At 45.2% G+C, this 21,373-nt stretch overlaps 1 protein-coding gene across 2 annotated transcripts in view; it reads right to left on the reverse strand.

Moving 5' to 3' along the window:
• The window catches only part of wdr11 (WD repeat domain 11), an 82,040-nt gene extending 76,595 nt beyond the window's left edge, over positions 1-5,445 (reverse strand). For both annotated transcript variants that reach the window (XM_080017133.1, XM_080017132.1), the window contains exon 1: positions 5,317-5,445. In XM_080017133.1, coding sequence (XP_079873259.1) covers positions 5,317-5,402 — 86 coding nt within the window. In that variant the 5' untranslated portion in view covers positions 5,403-5,445. The remainder of the gene's footprint in view (positions 1-5,316) is intronic.
• Between the last annotated feature and the right edge of the window lie 15,928 nt (positions 5,446-21,373).

The raw sequence follows: 21,373 nt of genomic DNA on the forward strand, positions 1-21,373 counted from the left end.
TCTGTATCTCTGTTGCAACCTGCTGATGACACTCTGTGACGCTCTAAGCTCAGTGGCCACTTTCCTCTGAGAACATCCTGTTTGAAGCCTCACAACGGTGAGGTACTGTTGATCAGTTGTTAGGTGTCGTCTTGGTCTCATGATGTCGAAATGTGAACAGCATGATGAAGAGGACTGTTTAAATACCAATTCTAATTGAACCAGGAAATGTATTGGTGATTCATGGTATCAAACATTGAACAGTTGGACATGTGCATTCAAAAGTTTAGAGAAGGTCAAATTAAGTTCACCTGTAAAGATTATAGTGCATTTTAGGTTCATCTTGAAATTTCACCCGAAAGATTCATTTCACAGAGCTTTTCAACAATGAATCAGTTTTTTGTAAAACATTTGAGTGCCTCCTATTGCAATACCTTGCTTCCAATGTGGAAGCAAGGTATAGTGTCGTTCTCTCGGACAGATAAAAGATATAAAATGGGTTGCTGCGCAGAATAGTGGCCTGCCCAGCGACTAACAGGAACCATTTATAAGTGCTCAATCCTAAACTACCACAACCAATACAGTAAGAGCCTTCCACTGGCACTTTTAATGCACACTCAGTGCCACAAGTCACATATGAGCCTTCTTGGTGGTTTTAACATCCATCTCTAATATTATGACACCGCAGAGCTACCGCTCCAACTGATCGGCTTTCTTCAGTTCCACGGCGATTGGCTCGCGCTTTCAACTGTTTGAGCCAAATCCTTTAGAGCTGATCACTGAGAATAGCAAATTCTAAAAGGTTGAGGTGAGTTATTTTACATTTCAATCAGGATGTTATCTATAGGTTGTTTCTGGCCAGGACTCATTCCATGTAACACGTGCTAATGGATCCCCGCCCCGAACAACATGATCGGTCGAACCATAGGCAGCGAAAGAAAATAAACTCCCCATTTTACTAGGCCGAAATTTGTTAATATCCCGATCACAGAGCTAGCACAGACATGATGTGCAGTATATGAATGTATGCGTGCAACAGAGAGGAAGCAGATGGAGGATTTGGACGTGGTGGCGCACGTGGCATGGATGGTGTTTAAGTTGCAGCTCTAACGGCACAGACAATGCACGTGCCAGTGATGGGCTGCCCTCGATGGGCGCACCAAAAAATGTTTTTAATCTTAGATGCAGGTTATTTTATTTTATGTCTGCTTATGGAACGAAACAAGTGCATAATTAAACAGTAGAACAAAAGCGTGTGCAATGGGGACACTTTCTCCGTGACTCTCTCCCCGATCACCCCCTCTCCATGCCTGCGCGGAAAATAATCTAAACGGGTCTACGAGTCATGCCCCGTTCCTCCGTGCCCCGTCCCCACACTGTTTTTAGTTGTTGTATTTGGAGGAACGGGGCACGGCGATCGGGGCACACGGAGAGTCATGTTCACGTCCGGATGCGGTCGATTCACACATATAAAATATATTCATGATTCCCCTTATTTATAATTCTCCATTGAAATCTTATCCATGTGCATTTTGTAATCTTCTGTTACTGGACTTCATGCACACTGACTGACTGGCCCACGCGCAACTAGCAATCCGCCATTAAAGGTTCACTGTCTCTCCAGAGAAAACAAATACACTTTTCAGACAAAAGTCAACAAAAGTCTTTTCAGACAAAAGTCTGAACATCGACACCGGATCCCTTTCACACATGACAGCAATACGGAACATTGCCGTAGTCGTTTTACAGCTACTAGTAGATTTACAGCTTTCAGTGCAAGTGGGAAAGGGGCTTAAGTAGCAGATCCAAATGACACTTAAGCTAATGGAACTAACGGTTGATGTGGGTTATTTGGGCAGCGTAAAAAGTGTCATTTTGGGAGTCAAAGTAATCGGTTGTGGGGTGTGATTTTATGCAAAGTTTCGTTTTTTGAAAATTGACTCCTCCGGGAGGCAGCCAGTAGCAGCGGGCAACATACAGGGACGCGCCGGGGACCAATTCCAGACAATACTCTTGTGCATTTTTCCAGTGGGGATCCCTTTACGATGTCACATGGAGGACACCCCATGTGAGCCCAGGGAGAACACGCCAAGTCCACACATAAAGCCCCCTAGCGGGGAGGAACACCACCGGAGCACGGTGCCAGTAGTGCCCCAGGTGCGAATCAAACCCAGGACCTTGTTTCTGAGAGGCAGCAGTGTAAGCACAGTGACATGAATGTCAACGTGACAACAAGAACGTCCGTGGCAACACGAACGTCCGCGACAACACGTGACTCACTAATACGTGACAACATTAACGTACGTGACAACATTAACGTACGTGACAACACGGACGTACGCGTCAACACGGACGTACGCGACAACACGGACGTGCGCGTCAACACGGACGTACGCGACAACACGGACGTACGCGTCAACACGGACGTACGCGACAACACGGACGTGCGCGTCAACACGGACGTACGCGACAACACGGACGTACGCGACAACACGGACGTACGCGTCAACACGGACGTACGCGTCAACACGGACGTACGCGTCAACACGGACGTACGCGTCAACACGGACGTACGCGTCAACACGGACGTACGCGTCAACACGGACGTACGCGACAACACGGACGTACGCGACAACACGGACGTACGCGACAACACGGACGTACGCGACAACACGGACGTACGCCACAACACGGACGTACGCGACAACACGGACGTACGCGACAACACGGACGTACGCGACAACACGGACGTACGCGACAACACGGACGTACGCCACAACACGGACGTACGCCAAAACACGGACGTACGCGACAACACGGACGTACGCGACAACACGGACGTACGCGACAACACGGACGTACGCGACAACACGAACGTACGCCACAACACGGACGTACGCGACAACACGGACGTACGCGACAACACGGACGTACGCGACAACACGGACGTACGCCACAACACGGACGTACGCCACAACACGGACGTACGCGACAACACGGACGTACGCCACAACACGGACGTACGCCACAACACGGACGTACGCGACAACACGGACGTACGCGACAACACGGACGTACGCGACAACACGGACGTACGCGACAACACGGACGTACGCGACAACACGGACGTACGCGTCAACACGGACGTACGCGTCAACACGGACGTACGCGTCAACACGGACGTACGCGTCAACACGGACGTACGCGACAACACGGACGTACGCGACAACACGGACGTACGCGACAACACGGACGTACGCGTCAACACGGACGTACGCGACAACACGAACGTACGCCACAACACGGACGTACGCGACAACACGGACGTACGCGACAACACGGACGTACGCGACAACACGGACGTACGCGACAACACGAACGTACGCCACAACACGGACGTACGCGACAACACGGACGTACGCGACAACACGGACGTACGCGACAACACGGACGTACGCGACAACACGGACGTACGCCACAACACGGACGTACGCCAAAACACGGACGTACGCGACAACACGGACGTACGCGACAACACGGACGTACGCGACAACACGGACGTACGCGACAACACGAACGTACGCCACAACACGGACGTACGCGACAACACGGACGTACGCGACAACACGGACGTACGCGACAACACGGACGTACGCCACAACACGGACGTACGCGACAACACGGACGTACGCGACAACACGGACGTACGCGACAACACGGACGTACGCCACAACACGGACGTACGCCACAACACGGACGTACGCGACAACACGGACGTACGCGACAACACGGACGTACGCGACAACACGGACGTACGCGACAACACGGACGTACGCGACAACACGGACGTACGCGTCAACACGGACGTACGCGTCAACACGGACGTACGCGTCAACACGGACGTACGCGTCAACACGGACGTACGCGTCAACACGGACGTACGCGACAACACGGACGTACGCGACAACACGGACGTACGCGACAACACGGACGTACGCGTCAACACGGACGTACGCGACAACACGAACGTACGCGACAACACGGACGTACGCGACAACACGGACGTACGCGTCAACACGGACGTACGCGACAACACGGACGTACGCGACAACACGGACATACGCGTCAACACGGACGTACGCCACAACACGGACGTACGCCACAACACGGACGTACGCGACAACACGGACGTACGCGACAACACGGACGTACGCGACAACACGGACGTACGCGACAACACGAACGTACGCCACAACACGGACGTACGCGACAACACGGACGTACGCGACAACACGGACGTACGCGACAACACGGACGTACGCCACAACACGGACGTACGCGACAACACGGACGTACGCGACAACACGGACGTACGCGACAACACGGACGTACGCGACAACACGGACGTACGCCACAACACGGACGTACGCGACAACACGGACGTACGCGACAACACGGACGTACGCCACAACACGGACGTACGCGACAACACGGACGTACGCGACAACACGGACGTACGCGACAACACGGACGTACGCGACAACACGGACGTACGCGACAACACGGACGTACGCGACAACACGGACGTACGCGACAACACGGACGTACGCGACAACACGGACGTACGCGACAACACGGACGTACGCCACAACACGGACGTACGCGACAACACGGACGTACGCGACAACACGGACGTACGCCACAACACGGACGTACGCGACAACACGGACGTACGCGACAACACGGACGTACGCGACAACACGGACGTACGCGACAACACGGACGTACGCGTCAACACGGACGTACGCGTCAACACGGACGTACGCGTCAACACGGACGTACGCGTCAACACGGACGTACGCGACAACACGGACGTACGCGACAACACGGACGTACGCGACAACACGGACGTACGTGACGTGACAACATGAACGTACGTGTCAACATGAACGTACGTGTCAACATTAACGTACGTGACAACATTGACGTACGTGACAACATGAACGTACGTGACAACATGAACGTACGTGACAACATGAACGTACGTGTCAACATTGACGTACGTGACAACATGAACGTACGTGACAACATTGACGTACGTGACAACATGAACGTACGTGACAACATGAACGTACGTGACAACATGAACGTACGTGACAACATGAACGTACGTGACAACATTGACGTACGTGACAACATGAACGTACGTGACAACATGAACGTACGTGACAACATGAACGTACGTGACAACATGCGATACGACCTTCCCGACGTCGGCTGGTGTTCGTCAATTAGCCCGCTAGCCGTCAAGCTAACGATAAACGCCGCGCTACTCACCAGTCCACTGCGGTTTTGTTCTGTAAATTCAGAGTACCGGTTAACGTCCGGGCTGCCAGTTTGATGTTCACGGTGTAAGGAATCATGTTTCGTATTGTGTTTTAGTTTAGTATCGTCACATCAATAAACACGGCGAACGAAGCGTCACGACGCTCGCTGGGATCGCGTTTGTGTACACCGGAAGTGAGACGGTGTTGCACAAATAGAATCCCGTGCAGGAACTGACGCTGCGTTTTTTAAAAGGTTCCGCTGCACGAGGGTCCGACGCTTCTTTAGTGATTTGTAAAGGAAACATCCTTCATTCAAACTTTGAAAGGTCCAGTGGATTATGAATTCATTTAGGATAGGGGGATTAATGTAACATGCATGTTATATTATTATTATTATGTGATGGACAATAAGTCCAGTAAATTGAATGAGGTTAAGGAATGCTATGAAATCAACTAGGCAGTGTTCACGTTCCAGTGTGTCTAATACCATCGGCCTTACCATTAGTGTCACTAATACCATGTCACTAATAACACAAGATTACATCATTCTTAAATAGATATTAGATATTAGATTGGAGCGCAGTGCTGTGTCAGTGCAGTGATGTAGTTTATAGTACAAATTTGACAGATGAAAAATTACTCCAGTACCCAAAATGTGTCCTCTTCATTTATCCATAATTAATTTAACCCTTATTAAACCATGAGGAGCAGTGTGCAGCCATAGTCCTGCGGCAAGCCACGGTCCAGGGCCAATTCCACTTCTGAGGCCAGTGTCCAAGGGCACTGGCAGGAGTGTGCACATAACATGCATTTATTTTAATGTGTGAAGGAAAGTCAACTAGACAGAGGGAAAACATGGAAATCACCACAGAGAAAGGCCCCAGCCTGCCAGCCGGGCCCCACGGCATCAATATTACCAGTGTGATTCAAAATGACATTTCAAAGAGTCAAAGAATAAAACAATTTTTCTCTTCTGCTCTCTGTATGTGCTCTGGTGCCCAGGTGTGTTGAGCTTGTGGCCCTGGAAACCAGTTCTTTCGAGAGTAAGCGTAACTGACTGCTATTAAGAGGGAAATTAATGTCCTTATCAGAAGTGAGACCTCTGCCAATGTAGACGCCAAGCTACAATAGCTACTGGGGGGGGGGACTCGGTGCGATTGTATTACAAAAGTAATATTATATGATCGAGTCACTATAGCTTTTCTTATTTTAAAATGCTGGAGAAAAAAAAAAAAGATTCTTCGTACATCTATCTGGAGACAGGTCCACCTCTTTGCATCGCTGTGGTACATTGCACTTCACATGAAGGTCACTGCTGTCCGCATGCAGACATTTTCACATGTAGCGTGTTCTACATGTGTAATGTAATAATTTTTTAAGTCACTCACTCCTGTTGTCATTACAAAAATAGCTGAATAGCTTCTCATCTGTATTTATTGAAACGTGACACATCCCAGGCTTAAATCATTTGTTGTTCGCTCGCCGGGGGTTCCTTTGATGCCATTTCATGTTTTACCATCTGTCACTTTGTCATTTATCAAACATTAAATAAAAGATCAAGGGTGGGTGGGGCTCAACCGGCAGAGTGATCCTTCCTGCTGACAGTCTCATCAGTATGTGCAGTTTGTGTTGATGAGAAACCAAGGACGAGTGTGAGCAGGGGTGGGGGAGTGGGGATTGGGGGGTTCGCTCAAAGGCCGTGTTGTAGCTCACCATGAGTGGATTAATATTTATTTTTCATAATCAGTCAGTGAAAATTATTAATAAATGCCGTATTGTTAGGAAGAGAATTATGAAACGTGAATGATTTACATCGGAGCTGCATGGAGTGCCGCCCTGCATCTTACATCATTCTACATCATACTACATCATATTACATCATCCTACATCATCCTACATCATCCAACATTCACTACATCAGCCTACATCATACCTCATCATCCTACATCATCCGACATCATACTACATACAACTACATCATCCTACATACACTACATCATTCTACATACACTACATCATCCAACATCGTACTACACCACCCTACATTATCCTAGATCACTTTACATCATAGAAGCAATAAAAAAATATATGGGAAAGCAATTATTAACATTAAAATTGTGAGAAATGGAAAAACTCTTTTAATATGTATGTGGATATCATGTGAACTTACACAATGAATAATTACATTTGTTGTACATTTGTTGTACATTTGAATCAAACTAGTGAATGTCCTCTGGTGTCACTTGTCCAGAACATGTTTTGGGAAGTTTGAACATTTATAAAAAAACATAAATAATTTCTAATTATCATCCATAATCATATGCAGTCTTTTCACAGATAAATTAAATGCCAGAAGTTAATGAAAATAAAAACAAAAATGTTTGATTTTGATTAGTTCGATTTTGTCCCTTAATCCTACATTATGTCCTCTGGTGTGACATGATGTTATTATTTAAAGGGAATTTACTTGAACAGCCTTTTTGATTGAAAGGACCCAATGTACCATTCCAAGCTCTTCCTATCTACCTATCTATCTATCTATCGATTGAGAGAGAGTTGGAGAGATATATACGTTTTTTGTTGAAATTATTTTAACAAGGGAACATTGTGTTCATTTTGAGCTGTCTCTCAACCGACTGCTTTGCTGACAAAGAACGTTTTTGACCTATGTTCCGCTCACGTTCAAAAGTTAGTAGAATGCTGCATATGGAGGCATCTTAATGAGAAGGTGCTGTCCCTTCACGCTGACTGGCTCAGACATTTTTGTTGCTCTTGTGATTCTCTTAAATTACCCCCTCTTAAATTACCCTTTCATGATAAAAGATGCACACTGATAAGTGTCTAAGTCAGGGGTTCCCAAACTAAGGAATAGCATGGGGTCTGCCCTAAAACTATTTTTATTTTATTATTATTTACATCTTTTAATTAATTTTTCACTCAATATATTTAGTCAACTCCACTAAGCCAGAGGGGGGTCCACAGGCAGAGCTCAGACTTCAAAAGGGGCCCTGCCATAGAAAAAAGTGTTTGTCCAAACTCTATGTAACTGAACTATTAGAAACGCACATATAGATAGCAAAAAAATGCGGTACTGTGATGTTAGATTTCATTGACCATGTCAGGTAATTACAGTCCACGAGTTCTGGTCATACGCTGCATTTGGATTCATACAGTCATTTCCATTTTTCAAGACAGCCATTTAGGAGGAGAAGCGATTGCAGCGGCCTGGCCAGTTAAGCAGATGACATTGCCATGACTCGTTTACACTTTCACGCCGTGGGAATCTAATCACGCTGGAGTCATGCACTGCGCATTAACAAATGTATGGAGAAGGCACACAAATCTTGACAAAAAAAAATCACAAAAAAGGCACACGATCTATGAATAATTACATTATTATATTATATATTATATACAATTATTACCATCTCAAGAAAGGGGTAAAAGTATAAACTAATAAGAGAGAAATTTTAATTGGGGTATTATTGTATTGCTTTTTTTTTTATATGTAGCATTTAGCATCATTAGTACATTTATATGAGCATCCCTTGTGGAGGTTCTGTGTTTGTTTGTGGGACATCTCTGCTAATTCTATGGTCTAATTGCTTCTATTTCATTTCTATTTTTTTGCTGCAATTTCCATGGTGATTCAAGTCGAATGTATTTGTAAGCGTCTTCTCTCACAGTTCCATGTGCAGAAAGATCCAATGTCCAGGTGGGATCTCATTAGTTATTTGTTTTTAGCCAAAAATCATAGGATTCCAAGTCATTGGTCATCCCAGTTTACCTATCACACATATAGCCAGATAAACGGTGGACAGCTTTGCTGATTGATCCACATAAGGGTAGCAGAAATAATCGTGGTGTTTCACACACTTGCACCGAGCTGCAGCCCCGGGTTATTCGGCATGTACATGACCCAATGTGTGATTATCTCTGCCCTCCATTTTCATTACAGAACATTGATTACACTCAGGTCCCTCGCGCAATACACGCTATTGAGAGGGAAGAACATAAGGGAGTTATTCATAACCTGAAATTCTGGATAATCTCTCAGGGTATTGTGGGTAGCCTGCAGTTGAAATGAAAGAGAAATAAATCTGGTTAAAGTGGACGTCCCCTGAGGATTCCTCCTATTCCACCTTTTTTACAAGATCATCTATCCAGTCTTGACAAAGCTGTCTCGAACCTGTGTAATAGGTTCTCTATGAACAGGCTGCATCTAGTCAGCGACCTGAGCACTGTATTTAACATAACACATGGGTGAATACCAATCCATCCACCGAGGAGTGGTGACTGCAGCAGGATTTAGAGAGTCTGCCTTATTGAAAGAAAGAGTTGAGTTCAATGTGCGGGAAGCTGTGACCACAAACTGTTGGTTTTGAAACTCAACATGGTTTCCAAATTTTAGATTTATCGATTTATTTGTGTTCCACCTATTCCAACTTCAACGAAAGTGGCGGGGGGGGGGGGGGGGGCGCAGATATGTACATTAAAACGAAAACTAAACTGACTAAGGTACGCCACCCCGGGGAGGTTGGGAGGGGCAGGTGAATGTATACAAATTTGAAATGCATGGGTTAAGATTTCGTTCTGACTACTGTAGCATGAAATAAAAGTGGGATACTGGTTTTGCTTTTTATCTGAATGGTCTATTAAATTCAAGGTTAGGCGATAATAGGGATATAGGGCCATACCCTTAGTATGAATTTTATTCATAGACAGCGTTTGCGCACCTGTGTACCCATCAGCCAGTGCGGTAGACATTTCCATTGTAACAGCGATCTCCACCAATCAGAGATGTTGCTGTTACACTTTAGGATTATGGGTTGGCTTTCCGTGAGAATGCAAGTATGGATTAACACACACAATTGAGAAACCTGGGCGGAAAGGTGCCCAGAGAGTCTGGCAGATTCCAGAGTCTCAAAAGAAGTCACAACCGAGTATGTCACAAGTCGGTCACCAGCCTATGACCTTTGTGCAGACCCGTCCACAAAGGGTTCCATCTCATGATTCACAAGATCTTCAGTAACAAGATCTGGGTGAGGCAAAGACACAACAGCTATTGCTGTCAAGCAGTCATGGTGCTCTCCATTGTCAGCGGTGGCAGAAGAGGGGCTGGATCAAGAACAGTGCATCGCTTCAAAGTGACAGGAGGAAGTGAAAGTAGCACATGTTGATGATGGAGAGCTGTTGCTGAAGAGAAATTAGCTGTTTTGCTCTGTGGCAAGATAGAGGCTACAGCATGTTGTACTCAAACAGTGAACAACAGGAGGTAATTCATCTTCATGAGGCTGCAACAACACAGCTGACACAAAACCATCTTTCTCATCCATAGTAAAAGTGAGAGGGGGCGTCATATCTGGCAAACCCAAACATGGAGCAGATACTTGTTTGAGAGCAACAAAACTTTTCTCTGCCTCAGGTGTCCAAGCAACTATCTGACGACAAAAAAACCCTTCCATGGGCTATTGCTGATAATGGCCAGGCAAGTATTGCATAATCCCCAATCCAAGAGCTACAGTAACCACAGCAGCCTAAAAAGGTCATTGCTTGTTTATTTAGTCTGTGGATTTTGGGATATCCAACTCTAGCGTTGCCCATCAGTCATATCTAAAATGGCAGTATAACAGGCAGTAATGGTGTATTGCAAGGAGAGGAGGGACACGGTATCATAATGCCTACTTCTCAGATTGATTTGAATACTGGGGTAATTCCTAACACAGCATCTGGTCACAACGGATATTGCGGTTTATACAGTTGGTAGGAAGATTTTGGAGTGACTACGAGGGGAGTTGCCCCCTACATTAGTCCAGCATCATAATATGATGCTAGAGACGCTCTGGACCACAAATAAATATTATTTATTTGTGGTCCAGAGTGTCTCTTGCACCCCCTTTAACGTGGGGTGTTCCTCAACTTTAAAATTAAAAAAAATCTGTGAAGGTGTATTGATGAAAAAGGAAGGAAGGAAGGAAGGAAGGAAGGAGGGAAGGAAGGAAGGAAGGAAACCAGCAAACACTACATTTTGGGCTAAACTGACTCCCATCAGGATGCACCTGCCAATTTGTTATGCTAACACATTTGGCAACCAAAGGGCCTATAGATTGCCATGATAAATTTGGTAATTTTGCCATTGACACATGCAGAAGGCATCATAAACGTCATAGCAGACATCCTGTGTCAGGGTCCAACGGAGCGTCGACGCACAATATTGCGGCGAGCAGAGCATACCCTCTCCTGATGACAATTCACATTGATGACTTTTTCTAAAGCTTTTCTTTTTAAACTCTTCATCCTGTCCTTCATCAATAATTCTGGCAGTACAATGCAATTCTGAGGGGTCCATGAAATCCCTGCTGTGCTTCCACAATTTCTTAGTTTTGATTTTTTTTTAACTTACTAACGTGGATCGCTTTGCTGTAAATCCCATACATAGTAATAACCTGGTATCTGTGGACAACACTGAATCATAGAATATTCTGCATCCTTTAAAGACCACTCTCTGTACAATGGTAATGCTTAATAAGCACATCGGATCTCGATCACACAGGTGGACAGGGCAGCAGTTGGGGAGTATGAAGCTGTGACGTACTGTTGTGGCATTACCTTCAACTTCAATGTCCATTACATCTAAGGGCAAAGTGAAACTCTCCACCATTCTTAGGTCTTCTACTCCTACCACGGCAGTCAAACGTCCTGATAGTGGGGGTTTTGATTCAAGTTCATTAGCACATAGCACTGAATACACCAGTGTCTATGAAATATGGTATTGGCTCACCGTTTATCTGGAGGATGATGGTTGGGCATCAGCCGGCTGGGACCAGAACGGGAAGAATCAATGCGTCTTGGTTGGAGTCTTCTGAGGCATCTAGTGAAAGGGCATCTGTTGTGGGGTCAGGGCGGTTGTTCATTCCCAGTTTTGCCGTGGAACACCGACATTGCTGATGATGTTCATGATATCCACCACGCCCACCTTGTCCGCCTCCCTTCAGTGGAGCGAACAGTCACTCTGTCCTTGTTCCCAGACGCCTTCCTCTGTGTCCTTTTTCCTGTTGGGTTTGTCAGGACAGGAAGGGTAACAATGTCCATGTTCGCTGCAATCGTAGCATACCAACATACGGTCACTGCCGTTCCCCGGTCCTCCTCGGCCTGGCATGTGTTCTCTTCTTCCTGGTCCTCCATGTCCTCGTCCTTTTTCTGCGTCCCCCCTTGGTTCTTCGAATAGAAAGACAGTTGAGCCATTTGCAAGTTATCTGCTGCCGTGGCGCAGCGCACGTATTTTGCTGAATTCTCTTTATCTTGGGGGAAGTGGGCACGCACGAGTGTTTTGCGAGGTGCTGGGGCATTTACCATCTGATGGGGCATTACCTTGTTTCGGCTTTGTCTCCCTATTCTGTGCTTCTTATTCCCACACAACATACACTTTCCAATCTATTTTTCCTTTCTATTCTTCTCTCCCATTTCATAACATTCTAGTTTTCCCTTCAAAATGTTTAGTTTTGGTTTAAACTAAAACTACCGTTAGTCGGAAAACCCAATTTTTCCCCATCACTGTAATTGTTGCACCGTGTCTGTCCCTTGTTTTTCGACCATGTACTTCACCGGGATGGTCCATTCCGTTGTCGGATTAGCTTTTGTATTCGCCCCTCCCATTTCAGGATCTGGGAGAGAAAAAGGAAAATAAATGAGTTAGCAGGGCAGAAAAGACAAAGAAAAACCGAGTTAGTCAATCAGGTTATTTTCCACACGTACACACACTTTGCCTCTTTAATTATTTCCCAGATATTTCAGGCCTTGCACTATTATTTGCAACAATCCCAACAGATATATTTTATTAGATATTGCTTTGCCTCATTCTGTTCTTTCACCAGGGGACTAGGCTGCCATATTATGTTCAACACTCATACTACGCTTATCTCGCATTTATGCATTCGCCCGTTTCCTCGTGATTTTATCAGCCAGGTAGTTAGTATGATACACGTTTCGTATCCCCAGAAACTGATAAAATTACTCCAAACCCATATCATCCATACGTGTTCCAGAGTGATCTATTGGCCAGGTGGTTTGTATGACACTTTTCATTCCGAGCAATGCACCCCAGACACCGATAAGATCACTCAGGACTCATGTCATCCGCTCTTCTTTCGTTGTGATCTATTGGCCAGATGGTTCGTACGACATTTGTCATTCTGAGCAACGCACCCCAGACACCAATAAAATCGCTCTGAACTCATGTGTATAAACCTACCTCTGATTGTCAATTCGTTTGAACGTTATAACTACTAGTAAGGTAAACACACCAAAAAACCCGACTGGAGTACCTGGCAAAAATGAACAAAAAATGGGAAGCACAACAAGCCAACCACAGCATGGGCCGTGGGACTCTTCCGCCTGACTACCAAAACCTCATGGAACTGACTAGAAAGAGAGCCGCCGTAACTGCACCGCCAGCGCCTCCGGGATAAAATTGAATAAAAAGAAAATGCAATTTTCTCTACTTTGATATTACACAGAACATTTTACAATTTGGTGAGGTCACCTGCAGCTTCTCGACTTCACCTCTCCTGCTCTAACCGTTCTTTCTTACACACACAACTCGGAATAGTTCTACACAGACCCACACACACTCTCTAGCCCCCCACCCCCCACCCCCCTGCGCCTCCACACACACAGACACACACTTCACTTCTACTTTTAAGGATACTTCAGAGGCAGCACAATTTATTTATATATATTTTAACAAGTCTTCATTTAATTACTTGGACCATGTTATGAATTGATATGTACTGTATATCTAAAAAATGTTAGATTTTTTTTTTTTTCTGATCGATCATTTTCCCCTGCACATTTATTTTTGTTGCACCCGGCTTCAGTATCCTTCCTTCTCTCGTGTCATATTTGGTCTTCAGTCGAGCTCTCAGCCATAGAACTGGGCACAGTGTCTGTGACCTCACTTGCTTTAGGTTTCTGAAGAAACTTGTCAGGATATCGTACCAGAGCAAAAAATCAACCGTCATCCATCATCAACCAGTACTATTTAGTACGCCAAATTATTATGTCTGAAATGAGAGTATTCTCACGTGGTATACGCACAGTCTGGTTAGACATCATAGTATGCAAACACTGGATACTACGCCGGAATGCATATCCCACAAAGCATTGTGAGGGAAAAACACCCCTTAATGTTTCTATGCAGTGCTGTCATCATGCAATACACTGAAAGTAAGTATGTCCGAGAAGCCATGGATCTTTTTAATTACATTCTAAATCACGCTTTTATTTTTGTTCGATTTCTCCAGAATATTTGTATGGGTGTGTTGTTGTTGAAAGTTGGTGCACGGTGCGCACGGTGTTGAAAGAAAAGAACAGCATCCTAGGCAGAGATGAGCTAGTATGTCCTAATCACCCCCCTTTCCCAGATTCCTTTATTGGTGCAACGAGTCATCATGGTTTGATCTGCGCCTCTGTGCAGAATTGAATTGGCTGAGATGAAGAGGAAGAGGAAAGAGGAGAAAAGAGGAGAAGAGCTTTTCAAGCTTAAGTCCAATACTTAGTGTACTTTGTCCCTTATGGTGCCTAATTTGAATCTTTATGTGGCCTCTGTTATGGATTGTCACTCATTTGCCTGCATTTAAGCACAGTCAGAAGCTACAGCAGAGTAGTACGTTTCTTGTCAGGAAAGCGCTCGGCGAGGTTGTGCCGTGAACGGTTATAAATGATGGGAACCAGCAGCTGGTCTGAAAAATTGGTCAGCCGTCCTTTAAATAAAGACTCAACAATTAAACACTCTGAATGGGCTGTTCTAAAAAATAAGAAAAATAAATACTGAAAAACTGAAAGCACTCAAAATTATTTTCTTGCTATTAATGCAAATTGAAATTTTGGAAAGCGCCTGGAAAACATAGTTCAAATAGGATTACACTGTGCATTTACAATAGACCTTTCTACCTGTAAGGACTGGGGTGAAGTTACAGGCAATCAATCTGTTATCTTAAATGTTTTTCATAGCCTTCCTCTCGCGCCGTCAGCAATGTTGGACATTAGCAGGCAAGAGCACACAAGAGACACATTGTTAAAGCACAGCCCGTGGGCTTGGAAATGATGTGGGTTTTATGTGGCATGGTCCTTCCCACAAACAAACAGTGACGTTGGCTTTGCCGATATTACTGCGTTGTTACAATAGGAGCTCAGCTCTTCTATGCGTGTATACCTCAATGTAAAATGGAATGTCAACACCTGAACCCTGGAAATCAGTGGCTCCATAACAATGCCTTAATTGGGGCCCGGTCCCATGTCATGTGGTATTGAAAGAAACCCAGAAAAAAAAGAGGGAAACAACACAAAGCAAAAGAACAATCTCTGAAGGGAGTGGTGAGAGAGCGGCGATATGTGCCCACTACTGCCAGCAAACAGTTGCGCAAGGGCGGAAAGACACAGCGATCCGCAGTACAAAGAGGGAAAAACAAAGGAGGAAGCCAGAAGCAGTGTGGGCAAGACTGAATACTGCATGTGTGGGCTCTGACAAACAATCCATCACTTCTGTGTGTGTGTGTGTGTGTGTGTGTGTGTGTGTGTGTGTGTGTGTGTGTGCGTGTGCATGTGTGTACGTGTGCGTGTGTGTTTTGAGACGGAGGGAAGGCGGAGCTCATGGACACCGGAGAGGCCGGGAAGCCCAACTGGGAGAAGCAGGACAGTGAGAGCCGGCGCAACAAAGCGGAAATGACAAAGGGAGAGCTTGACCACGCCCCGCCGGGGGCCACACAACCCTGAGGCCCCGCCGCGTGGGTGTTGAAGGCGATGAAGACGAAGCTCTCAGCGGGGATGACTAATAGCGCGGTAGTACAGCCGTTACCTCGGGCCAAAAATCCCCTCCTTCCTGCCCCCTTACCTAATACCCACCGTGTCGCTTCTGTTCTGCCGCTGTCCTCCCGTTTTGCCCGTGCGACCTTGTCTCCCATTGAACACACCACGGATATTGATTTCCATTTTATGTATCGTTGTTGAAAAATACGAAACATTCCGCGGACCCGAACGGCACGCCACCACAGAACCCTCGAGGCCAGTGGCAGAATCGTTTCCTCTCCCTCTGGCGTTGGTTGATATCTTTTTGGCCAGCTTTCCATTTGGAAAGAGATTCCTAACCTGTTTCAATCCTCTGCCGTCGGGGGCCGGGGGGGGTTTTTCATCAGCAATGAGTGACATCAATAAGAAATTAGTGCGGTGCTGGCCAATATTTAAACAGTTAATAAGTGGGCAAAAACTGCATATGGGGGCACAATCGCCTTCTGATTATATGTTATGAAAGGCTACTACATATTTTAGTGTTTTGGAATTCTTGGAGGACCCAGAGGTTCTGTGTTTGAACGTTTTGGCCTTTTTTTTTTTGCTGAAACAGCTCTGGTTTTAGTGTGTACAACTGGCCCCGGGTGGCAAAAGTTAAAATGCAGGAGAGGAAAAAAAGCACGATTTAAAGCAACACATTGCAACTTTTTTACCTTAAAATAACGGCGTCAAAACATTTTGATGGTGCACTGACTTGTAACATGGAGGATGGCACCTCTTTCACCCCCCCCCCCTCCCCCACAACCCCCCGAATTGCTGTTCTTGCACTACTACTTTATTCGGGTTCAAAACTGCGGGAAAAGTGAGTCACGCTTTACGGCACTACATCGCTTCTTTGATGTTTGGCTCCGGTAATTGTTGTCCTTTTGCCCGGCGTACGCTTATTGCGCCACAGGGTTTGTTTCACCCTCTGACGGTCTGCCAGGCTGAGCACATCAAGTACCTACACCGGCAGCAGGGGGCCGATCCCCGCGCCCTCTCTCTCTGTTGGAACCGTGGACTGGGTGCTTGCTGAAGCGGCGAGGTCCGTGCAAGGGCAGCTGCAACCGAGGTGTACATTATGTCTGAGTTTGAAACCTGGGCTGTAATTAGAACGTGGACACTTTTACAACAGTGGCGTTAAAGTGCAATTGCACTCAGAAACTGTAGGGGCTCCTTTAGTGCTCCTTTAAAGTAATACCTCTTTCCTACTGCGCCGAAAACCCGGTAACACCGGCTCACATCCGGCATTTGTCAACAGTGGAAAGGAAACAGCCGGGTCTCAGTCCCGGGTCAAATGACCCTACAATAGACAGGTGGGTTTTGATGGGCTCCAGCTCGGGGTGCCCCGGTGAGGAGTTTGACCAGTGACCAGTTAATAAACTCCTGACAACACCGGTAACGCCAGACTTTCACTTTCACTTCCGTAGCGTCCAACTAAGTATTGATAACACGCTTGGTATTTTACAAATTGTTTCTTTTAAATTTGGCAGTGCTGATATGCGAAAATGAACAAAAAGTGTTTTGTTTCTATTTCAAAAAAATATGCAGAATTGGTGGTGGGGGCGGTGGCAAGTAATGTAATCGGCGTACGCCCGAACACCGTGTAACACAGGTAATACCGGTGTCGTGGCAAAAAGTCATCATCCACCAAAAACTGATTGCCATCCGCTGGGTGGGTTATAATACATCAAATATAACCCTCATTAATGAAACACACCAAGTCGTTTTGAGGCATAAACAACCTTTCAGTCGCAAGGTAGGAGATGCAATCACTTTTTAGCAATCGCTTTTTGGCGGGCAGTCAGTTTTGGCACGAACTCCATTCGGCTCTGACGTAAACACGACCCGCTAACTTTGGCCCCTTTACTGGCACGATGCCACTTGTGTTTAGGTTTAAGTGGGTTACCCGTGTTTAAAAAACCTGCTATTTTTGGTGTAGAAACAGTATCGGCCATAAATAGAAATTTTGTTGACACCAATTTCCAGTCTTATAATGCAAGGTCCCGGTAAATTTGTCTTTTAATGACACTGTGAAATATGTGAATCTACATATTTTCTCATTCAAATTTATGACATTAATTGATTAAATAAAACATGATAAGTAAATAGCTGAAGAAGAGCCTGGCACTGGTGTCGCATAACTACTCTGAGAGGAGTTGAACCACAAGAAACTGTCACAATATTCCTCGTGCAGTCTGTTAAAAGGAAACACTTATTCAAATCCGTTTTGGTGTTATCTAGGACATATCTGAAGAGATTTGTTTGTGGCGCGGGCTGCAGATTAGTGGGGAATCAAGCAAGGCGTCTCCTCTGCTGCATATTGTCTCCCGTCAAGCCTTTTCCCCCCAAAGAGGAAAGAACAGAGAGCATTGTTACTTACTTCCTTTGAATGCTTACTTAACTTTTATACCAGCAGATTAAACATATACTTTGTCGATCTGTTGTTCTTCCCAGTGATGAAGTGGAACAACCTGGAGAATAATCTTTTCATGGTCCCAATGGCCGGTGCTTAGCTGTCTCACGCCTCTATTATCATCTAATCGCACCGCTGGAACGAGACCGGGCCATCGACGCTCCGACCACTGCGGCTCTAAACAGGTGAGATTCAACCCGAGCAGGAAGGAGACCCTCCTTTGACTTGGGGGAGAAGCCAGGCAAAGATTATTTTATTTGTTTTAATTATTTAAAGTTATGGCCTTTGCAGGACTGCGCAAAATTTGGTTTCGACCAAGTAAAAGCAGAATATAGTTAAAAGCTGTTTTCTTTAGTATCAGTGATGGGTGAATGGGTTATGATCGACAGACCCCATCAAACGTTATAAAACATACATTTATCAGTAATAAATAATATTAATTATGTCACTTATGTCACTTTGTCTTGATGATGTCGCTTAAAGCAACAACAATTAAGGAGAAAAATTGGGTGTGGGTGTGGGTGTGACGGGGGAAAGCAAAACTGAGGGACACAAATAAAAGATCATATTTTACAAAAAATAATATTTTTATATTTTATTAATATGTGCTGTGTAAATGGGGTCGGTGGTAATATATATTTTATTCTGTATTCTGAAGTATTCACAACATTTACTTTCATGACTATATACACTGTACGGTCATGAAAATAAACAGTAGTCCTTTGAAAAATGTATAAGAAATAATTATTATTCAATTTAATAGCATTTTCTTATATAGTATTTTAATTTTAAACTTGAATAGCTTTTGGCTAGGCAAACAAGTTTCATAAATGTGTTTTATAAACTTAAACTTTAATAAAATGTTGTGGACCCAAATACCACACCTTTGGTGGAATGACCCTTGAATGAAGATGAAGAAGTGGAATAAGAATGGGGGTCGTCCCCATTCCGCACAGTGTATGTTTCGTTCCATAAGGAAACAGAGAAAAATAAAATTACCTACATCAAAAATATAAACACGCCAATAATACCTGGGTTAGTACCGCCGGAGTGCGGGCACCCCACTGCCGCCGCACTGTAGGCACCGTCAGAGAGGTACCGCCGGTGTCCTTGTGGCTCAGTGAGATAAGCCATAGGCAGAACGCCTGCAGTGTCCCGGGTTTAAATCCAGCCTGTGATGTTCATTCACTGATGATCTAATTTCTTCTGGCCGCTGCATTCTGTTCTGCATTCTGTTAGCGGGGGAAGTCTCTATGCTCCAAATCCAGTTTGCATACAGAGGATTCTGTGCGACCGTTTGCCCCAAGGCGCCACAGGTAGAAAGGACAGACAGAGCATATGATGACCTCGCTATTCCTGAGAGCTGGTGCAAAGTGCTCAAAGCCCTCAAAGTAAATAGATCCTTTGTGAAATTTAGATCAATAATGGATGGAATTCTCTCACCATTTTATACGCTATTTTTAAATGAGAAAGAATGATAAACGCTTTTCTAGAAAAATGTGGTGTGATATTAGTCCAGTTGCTTAGACAACAATGATCAAGATAAGATATACAACATTGAGTTTATTTGGCTCTGGACAATCCGCCAAACACTGGGACAAAGGTATTCTTTAAATTCTTTAAAATGCAGCATTAAAGTGGAAAAGTGTACTGTTTTGTTAAAAGAAAATCGACAGTAGCACATTATATGATTTTTAGCTGCCACTTTTTAAGAAAGCAATTCAATACATTTGTGTTCTGCATGCGCTCCTCTTTATGCCTCTTTAGGTAACCGCCGTGAATTTGTGGTCAGTAAACTGTCGATATGGATGAACCTTCACCAAAAAGAAACAGACCCCTTGGGTAAAATACTGTAAATCGCCACCACCTGAAGTGACCAAGGAAGGAAAGAGGAAATACATTGCAGTTTCAAATGGAATCCTGGGACTTGTTTCATCCACCCAACACAGACGATTTCATGGCTCTCCACTCCACTGCCGTGCCGCATGTCACAAGTGTACTCTAGTTCCAAACTCACAGTAAAACACAAAGGGAATTCAACTTGGAGTTGGGAGCAACTATTAGTATTAGTCTGAATTGTGTCGCAGCTTCAGACCCCTTTCTCCCCCTGAAAAAGCTTTTTTTGTTTTCACCAGATCTTTCCGGCTTCGTGCAGGAATGTTGAATAAAACATGGTCTCTCTGCTTAGACGTGTTGTTGTGGGGAGTCTGGCGCCGGTTCCTGTGCTTTGCTGCTGAAACACGCAGCAGCATATTGCAGCCCGAGTGCACTCTGGGAGGTCGACACGGTAAGATACATTATACAGTATAACATGGGCAGAGGAGAAGAAGAGGCCATTGAGATGATGAAATGATTGACAGAGGCAGTAAGCGCTTGACAGCGAGAAGCCTGAACAACATATCAGATTTATTTGGAAGTGAAGAACGTTTACTCATTACTGTGATGACACGTTGAAGAAGAGGCACAGAGCCAGTCTAAATAAGTCTAAGGAGTCTGCTTTCGTGTTCATTCTAAATGCTGTGTGATACTTTGGACATGCATTATTAAACTTGCATCCGCCATCATTTATAAGTCATTATAGTTTCTCTGCAGCTAAAGCGATGTTAAATCAATAAATTGTTAATGCATAAATGTGTAGCAGAGTGGTTAAGCGGGTGACACATTCACTGGGGCCGATAATAAAACTCCCGTGCAGCGAAACAACACGGCAGAAGTCTGTTCTGAACCTCGGTGGTGGATATGCTTGTTAAAATCACTCTTCCCGCTTGATGGAATGCTGGGCGGCAGGGTTTTCTGTTTGACTTTAACGGCGCTCCACCAAGCGGGA

Source organism: Zeus faber, assembly GCF_960531495.2.
Source record: "Zeus faber genome assembly, chromosome: 16".
Taxonomy (NCBI): domain Eukaryota; kingdom Metazoa; phylum Chordata; class Actinopteri; order Zeiformes; family Zeidae; genus Zeus; species Zeus faber.